This window comes from Xiphophorus couchianus, chromosome 10, assembly GCF_001444195.1.
Source record: "Xiphophorus couchianus chromosome 10, X_couchianus-1.0, whole genome shotgun sequence".
Classification (NCBI taxonomy): domain Eukaryota; kingdom Metazoa; phylum Chordata; class Actinopteri; order Cyprinodontiformes; family Poeciliidae; genus Xiphophorus; species Xiphophorus couchianus.
This window is the reverse complement of record NC_040237.1, coordinates 12,182,572-12,190,043: the sequence shown is the minus strand read 5'-3', so window position 1 is coordinate 12,190,043 and position 7,472 is coordinate 12,182,572. Positions and strand designations below refer to the sequence as shown.

The following is a 7,472-nucleotide window of genomic DNA, read 5'->3' as shown; positions in this document are numbered from 1 at the left end:
CACTGAAGCAGAAACACAGCACCAACACAAACAGCAGAAGACGAGATGCCTCTCCATTTATAATTTACCTCCTTTGCCCTCCTCCCTCTCTCCCCTCCAGACAGTCTCCATAATCTAACCTGATGGTTCTGGCACCTCCTCTGCCTCTCGAGCCTGTAATTAATCACACCTCGGCGGTGTTGCAGGTCGGAGGTCAACTCATCAAGGTGAGAAAAACAAGGTCGACCGGATCGTCAAGTCACAGACGCAGCCGGCTTAGGGAGGGGGCAGAAAAATTCAGAGCGGAGGGAACAAGGGAGGAGGGCAATGAAGATGGATGAATGAAGCAAGGCAGTGGTCGCATGGCACCGACAGTTTTCTGCTGCTTCTCAATCTGGATGCAGAGGCAGTCATTGTACCCTCAAATCTGACATAAAATTAAAACATAAAGCGTACTCTGGACAGGAATCATGGGATCCAAGCAGCTTCTCATCATAAATGCAACGGAAAACTTGCTCAAGATGTGGCTGACAGGTTAGTTATATTTTGTCAATCCTTGTGGGTGGATGGAAAGAATATGGCCGAGTTGATGACTAAAACAAGAATCTCAGAAAATATTAAAATTGGAAGGGAAATAAATAAAGCACGTCATCCATCGTAAATATTTAAACGTTGCAGGGCCGACGGAAGAAGCCGAGGTTTTCTATTGGAGGGATAACATGGCTGACACGCTCCTGGTGGCCTCACACTCGCACAGACACAGCCAGCCCGATCAATAATTGGTGATTGGAGCTGCAGGATGTGTTGTGAAGCCAAGCAGTGTGTGTGTGTGTGTGTGTGAACAGAGAGACAATGAGGATCGCTGGTGTGGCCAGAGATAAATGTGTGTGTTCAGTGGTGTGTCTGGTCATTGTTCTGTTTGTGTGGCTGCTGGCTTATTGATTGGACCGATAGTGTGATCTATGTTCTCTGATCAATAGCAGCAGCGACATCAAAGAGCTGCTGCGACGACCGTCACCTGGAGCTCTCCCTGTGAGCACCCTGATTGGCTGATTACCTTTTAACTTGACTCTTCTTCGTCTTTCCCCTACTTTCACTCTAAAAGAGGAGACGTTTTGGGGGAATTTTATGGTTTTGTTGAAAATGTTCCCAGAGTACCTTTTTTTTTCTTTTTTTTAAATCCTCTGTGAAAATAACTTTTTTTTTTTTTGTTACTGAATTTTCCAACAAGACAAGCAGTTTATTAGTATTTATAATACAGGAACTTTGCTTTTGAACATTCAAAAAGACAGACAGAGGAAGCCTTGCACTTTTTTTTTAAATGGTTTTTATCATCCAGTTTTTCCCCCCTCCCACAACCTGGCTTTGTGAACAATTTTGAGAATTACTAGTAAATTTTAGTAAGCAGCCCCAGATCATCATACTCTCACTACCATGTCTCCACTTTGGATACGATTTTTTTTTTTTCCCTGAAATGTGTTTGTTTTACTCAAGGTGTAACAACAGGTCACATGCTTCCTAAAAAAATAAAATAGAAAAAAAACATGCACTTTTGTCTAATCAGTCCACAAAATATTAACAAAAAAATAATAATAATAATTTAGGTAATTCAAAGTAAAATCAAGATTTGACAAGAGGGATAATTGCTTAGGCCAGTTTGGTTAGAATAACCCTTTCATTTCCTCATCATATTCTTTATCCAATATTAAAATCTGTGATAATCTGGAACATAGAAGCAAGACGATAAAGTAAAAAAAATTGAAGAAATCTACCAGGGCAAACACTTTTTCACAGCATTGTTTGCACTTAAATTCATTTAAAATATTCATTATTCTGGCTGCTTGTCCCATCGATGCTCATAGAAGTAGTTTAAAACGCATACAAATTATTTTGTTTATCTGTTGGCTTTTTTGTTTGTTTGTTTGTTTGTTTGTTTTTCTGCATCAAATTGATGTTTAAGCTTCCCGGCTGCAGACGATTTCATTCAGAAAAGAAAGAGAAAAGAAACACTTGAAAATCTTTTAGCAACTCGTCCGTGTCATGATGCAAGGTGCTGAAATGAAGCAGGGGTTAAAAGAAAGAAAAAAAAAGAAACAACTCCAAAATCTCTGCAGCTGGAGAAAGCGACGGCTCACCTGAGTAACATGGCGTAACCTCTCTCGTTTTAGGGCTCGTCGCCACCCTCACGAATCTGTTTAACATCGAAACCAATTCAGATTAGGATGAGGAAATAAACGAAAAAGAAAAGTGCAGCGAAATTATGAGGGAAGGTCACAGCAAAAACCATCAATTGCTGTGCCAAAACTGGCTCCTTGGTAACATTTTTCTACTTATCCTACATTTAACTAAGGAAAAAAAAAAAAATAAATAGTACATTGAATCTCATCTGAAAAGTTTACATTTCACGTCCTTTCATTCGGAGATCACTTAGCGTTTGTTCTTTTTTCCACGAGCAGAAAACCACAAGACTAAGTTCAACTCAGTTTTCCAGTGTTCGTGTGCTTAGCCGACACCAGGAGCGGAAACGGGTTCAGGATTGGAATGGAAGCAGCTGAAACGTGTTGAAGCGGCGACGTGGCTGGTGATGTTTCCTCGTCGTCTCGCAGGAGATCAGTTTGATCCGCAGCCCGTGTCAGTCGGCAGGCTGCAACGAGCCGTTTCATTGGGTTTAACAAAGCGAAGCGTGTTAACAGCTGAACACAAACCTCCCCCCGCGGCCCCCAACCAACCAACGTGTCTCTTTCACTTCCAAAGCAGAGTAAAGCAAAGGGCCCGGTGACTCCGAGCAGAAACAAACCGTATCACAGGGCTCACAAAGAAAACACTGGAGAAAAGGTTCAAAGTTTTCTCCTATTTTTTTGTAGACACTGCAAAAAAAAAAAAAATGTCCTGAAAATCTTGATTTATTAAATTTTAGAAACGTCACTGAGAGACCAGGAGGTAAAAAAAAAAAAAAAAAGATTTCTTAAGGAGATGTGCATGATCATATTGTCTTTTTTGTTTGTTTTAGAGGATATTTTAATTTATTTGACACTTCAAACGAGGACTGGACAATAAATTAATAATACATGTCATGACAGACGAATGATCAATATCAACAGATGACACGTCTGATAAAATATTCAATAAATTCACTGAACTCCAATCCAGAGCCTCACAGCATTCTGGGGAATGTAGGCAGAGGAAAGGCTAGCTAAGAAAAGTTGGTGGCATCAACTACCTCACTCACTCTTTGGTTCCCTCAGTCTGGTTACCTAGCAACAACTTGAGGCTTCACCACCATTCCTCATAACTGCTCATAAATAATAAGAAAAAGAACAATGTGGAGTGAAAGCTGAGGATAAAGCAGAAGAGCCCATGCCACCAGAATGGCAGTTATTTCAAATATTTGCAACAAATAACTAATCAATAATTATCGATGGACTGATTCAAAACCCTTGGATCGTGATACGTTTTTCCAGACATATCGTCCAGCTCTACTTCAAACCTGAAACACTGTGCAAACAACCAGCCGAAAAACCTCAAACTGTGCAGAATCCAACCTAAGCATGGCCGTCAACAAACACCATAGCTGAAGGTTAAGGGTCGTCCTCCTGCTGGATGGTGAACCTTCCTGTCTGACCTGACAGTTGCCACGGACTTCTCCTCCATTTTCAGATGATTAACTGAACAGGGCTCTGTGAGATGTTTCCCTGCCCTGCTTTAAAAACTATCACATAAATTAAAAGCCCCAGAACACACAGCGAGATCTTGACGTTATAACGCGACAAAAATCCTGAAATTACTCAAAAGTCACTGCGTTGGAAACGCGATGACTATTAATCTGCGGGGGGGTTTTTTCTTTACTGAAGCTTTAAAGTTGCCATGTGGGGGTCCATCTGGTCGGGCCGGTATGGACGGTGGGAGGCTTTGATCTGCGGCCTGTGTCCGCCCGCTGGCTGCAACGAGCCGTTTCATTGGGTTCAACAAAGCAGAGCGTGCCAGCAACTGTCATTCGAGCCGCGAAGCCAAACCTCCCCACGTGCTCCAGAGCAGCAGAACAAAAACAGGCGAACCCACACCGCTGGACCTCGGACAGCGAGGGTCCGCACGGCCATAAGGAGTCCATTATGCTCCCTGTGTGTCCCCGTCCCGGCCCCACGCTGCGGTGTCTGTAAAGGCCCGGCTCGGAACCGGCAGAGCTCTGGCACACGGTGCTCGGGACACGCCGCTAAATCCCATTAAGACTCTGTCCAGAGAGAGCCAGTTACTGTCAGTCATCATGAGGCCCTCCCCGCAGGAAGCCGCAGCACTTTTAATTAACTCTAAAACCAAGATGCACACTTCCAGACTGATGAGCTTTTTAATGTGTCACAACAACGAGGCTGCAACCTGCAGAGGTTTAAAAAAAATAAAATAAAAGCACGACAAGCTCCCAACTTCATCGGTTAATACATTCGTGAACCAAACTTCACCTTTCAGTCCAAACTCTTGGGGAAGGGATGGATGATGAAGTGGTACTCCTGAACCCAATGAATTATTTAGTTCACTGTAACAGATATTTATTTCTTTAAATATTTTGATCATTTAAATCTATAAAAACCAGACAATAAAGTTTGTTTCACTTACACCAGATAATCACAAACACTGCAGAAAAAGAAAGCAAACTTTTCCTCTCTCAAATTCTGAGAATAAATCTTGTCGTTTTGGAAATCCTGTTGGGGTTAATAAAACGATTTGAATTTACTAAATCCGAGATGACAGAATTGCTCTCTTATTTTAAGGCCTCAAATTAACGTCTCACGACGTCCTTGTGTGACATCGTAAAAAAAAAAGAAACAAACAAACAAAGAAGTCAGCCAAGGTATCGGGAAGAGAACTGAGGGCCTCCTGAAAGTCTTGTAAAATTTTCAGATGCATGAAATTGTCACATTCACCTGTACATACAAGTATAAACAGCCACACCCGAAGCTAAGATGTAACATTTTGTAAGGAGAAGCCAAACAAGGTGAGATTGTCATTATCCACAATAACATTTTTTTTAAAAAGGCTCATATCAACATGGGCTGAAAGGCCAATCAAAGAGGAAGAAGCTGTTGCATCAAAGGTTGGATTGTTCGCTACGCGACTTCAAAACAAAAACAATGCCAACACAAAGCCGCCAGTCTCAGCACCACGGCAAAGTACAGGCAGAGCTGAAAGGTTGTGTGTGAGCAGGACAGCTCTAACTCAGTTCAAGAAGTACTATCAGGAGCAACGAGCAAAAACTTTTAGCAAACTATTTAAAGAACCCGATGGAAGAACGTGCAAAATTCAAAAGAGCCACATTGTTAAAGACTTCTAAATTCGAAAGAAATCTGAAATATCAACTCTCGTTTTAGCATATAGAAATCATTTTTGCTATTCTAACTAATGTTAAACAGGAAAGTTTAGTCTGATTTAATGTCACTGAGACTGTGGGGGGGGGGAGAAAGTGATTCCACTTTCATAAATTTACTGAAAAAAAATCAATATTAACATCTGCACTACAAGCATCCACATTAAACGTGATTTAAAATGACAAAACTGGAATAACTTTGGAAATGTTGAAAGTATAAAATACTAATCTCTCCTTTTTTACTATCATAAAATATGCTCCATTTTAAAAGAGAGAAACATGAATCACTCCCTTGGTTTACTTTAACTAGTCATTTCTATTTTTCTTTCCTTTTATATTTAATTCTAGGATTTTCTTTTTTTTATTCTCCATTTTCAGATATTGTTTTTATTTATCCCGTTTCTGAATTACTTCATAATTGTTTATTCAGTAACTTCATTGTCAATTCAATACGCATTTAATTCGTTAACTTATTTTCCAAATTTCCATGCCATTTTTATGTTGTTTTTTTTATATTATAGAATTCAACTTTATTCTCATTGCACTGTCACAAGTACAAGCAACGAGAGGAGTTGTTGATAAACTATATAAGAAATATCCAAATGTGACAAAAATATTAAATAAATTTGTAGCAACTGTTGTGAACGGTCAGGCAAAAGAAACTTATACATACCAAAAATATTTCAACGATCGGGCTGCACAGGTTCTATCACCCTGATTTAAAGGCAGTTTAATATTTACTCGAAACAGATTCAAGGGCTGAAATATTCAGGAAAAGGAAATATCGCTTTTCTGGAATAACTAGAGAAATTGCAGCACATTTTATTTGAGTCTGTTTATGATTTAAATGCAGGCAGCGAAAGGCCCTCCAAAAGCCGCTTGCATGGTCCAATAAGACGGGATGTTTCCTCTCCTGCACCCTCCTCGGTCCACAACGCTCACTGACTCGCTTCTAATCCCTTTTTGATGAACTTGGTTAATGGACCTCCTGCGGTGGCTTTGGCTCTGTTCATTAGGCAGCACACGACCTTCTCCACGCCCCCGGATTCACGCAAGCCGCGTCCCCCCCGTGTCTCTCGGGTCCATAAATTCCCGTCCCAGAGTTGGGGAAGTTTGAACTTGCGCTTCCGTCCCCGGCGCCGTCTGGTTCTGGTTCTGCTTCAGAGGAACAAGTGGAGACATGCCGCCGCGTAAAAGCCTGTTTGCGCCCTTCATCACCGCAACTCCGGAGGGCGGGGTCGGCCCCGCGGCCCCCGTGGATCTCAGAGGGGACATGCACGCCCTGCTGCAGCGGACCCGAGCGCAGGAGCAAGCCGAGGCGGCGCTCTCGAGAGACAGCCGTGACTTCTGCGAGGCGTCCCCGTGCGCCATCGTGGAGCTCCGGCTGGGCCCCGCCCTGCACTACTTGCAGCCGGACAGGTGTGCTCTGGAGCGGGCGCAGAGGCGGCGGCGCCTGGCCGCCAACGCCCGGGAGAGGAGAAGGATGCTCGGACTGAACGTGGCGTTCGACCGGCTGCGGAGCGTCATCCCGAACCTGGAGAGCGAGAAGAAGCTGTCCAAATCGGAGACTCTGCAGATGGCCCAGATTTACATCAGCACCCTGACTGAGCTGCTGCAGGACGGGACCGGGACCTGCGGGCCTTCGGAACCGAACAGAGCTGGACCCGAGGGTGAGGTTCGGAACGCGGAGAGGAGCAGATAACCGGAACGCGTGACAGAAACTGAGGGACATTAAAAGACTCAAACTTTTTTTTTTTTTTTTACTGTTTTCTACTGATTGTAAATAAATCCTGCAATAATGTTTCTCTGTTTTTATATTCACGTCATTTAAGAGATTTCAGATTTTTTTTTCTCCCTCTTTTGACACAACAATATCCTCAAAAAAAAAAAAAAAAAAAGAATTAGTGCCAAGTGATAATTCAGGACATTGAGGAGGGGGAAAAAGCAGTCCGGCAGTTACTGAAAGTAGCAATTTTTATTATTTTAAAATTATATACATGTAACCAAAGACACAAGTCTGCAAATTGGTACAAAGATCAAGTTTTCCTGCAGAAACTCTCTGTCCATCCGTCCAAAACAACACAACTGGGCGAAAAAAAAAAAAAAAAGCTTCAGAAAATGAAAAATAGAGTCCGAT

The 7,472-nt window shown here is 42.3% G+C and overlaps 1 protein-coding gene across 1 annotated transcript; it reads left to right on the top strand.

The window, feature by feature from the left end:
• Positions 1-3,220: 3,220 nt before the first annotated feature.
• atoh1c (atonal bHLH transcription factor 1c) lies at positions 3,221-7,469 on the top strand. Its single transcript, XM_028029636.1, has one exon. It carries the CDS (start codon positions 6,516-6,518, stop codon positions 7,035-7,037), a length of 522 nt encoding a protein of 173 aa, XP_027885437.1. The 5' UTR covers positions 3,221-6,515; the 3' UTR covers positions 7,038-7,469.
• Positions 7,470-7,472: the final 3 nt, after the last annotated feature.

Coding starts and splice junctions, on each gene's coding strand:
- atoh1c (XM_028029636.1), top strand. CDS start 6,516: ATGCCGCCGCGTAAAAGCCTGTTTGCGCCCTTCATCACCGCAACTCCG.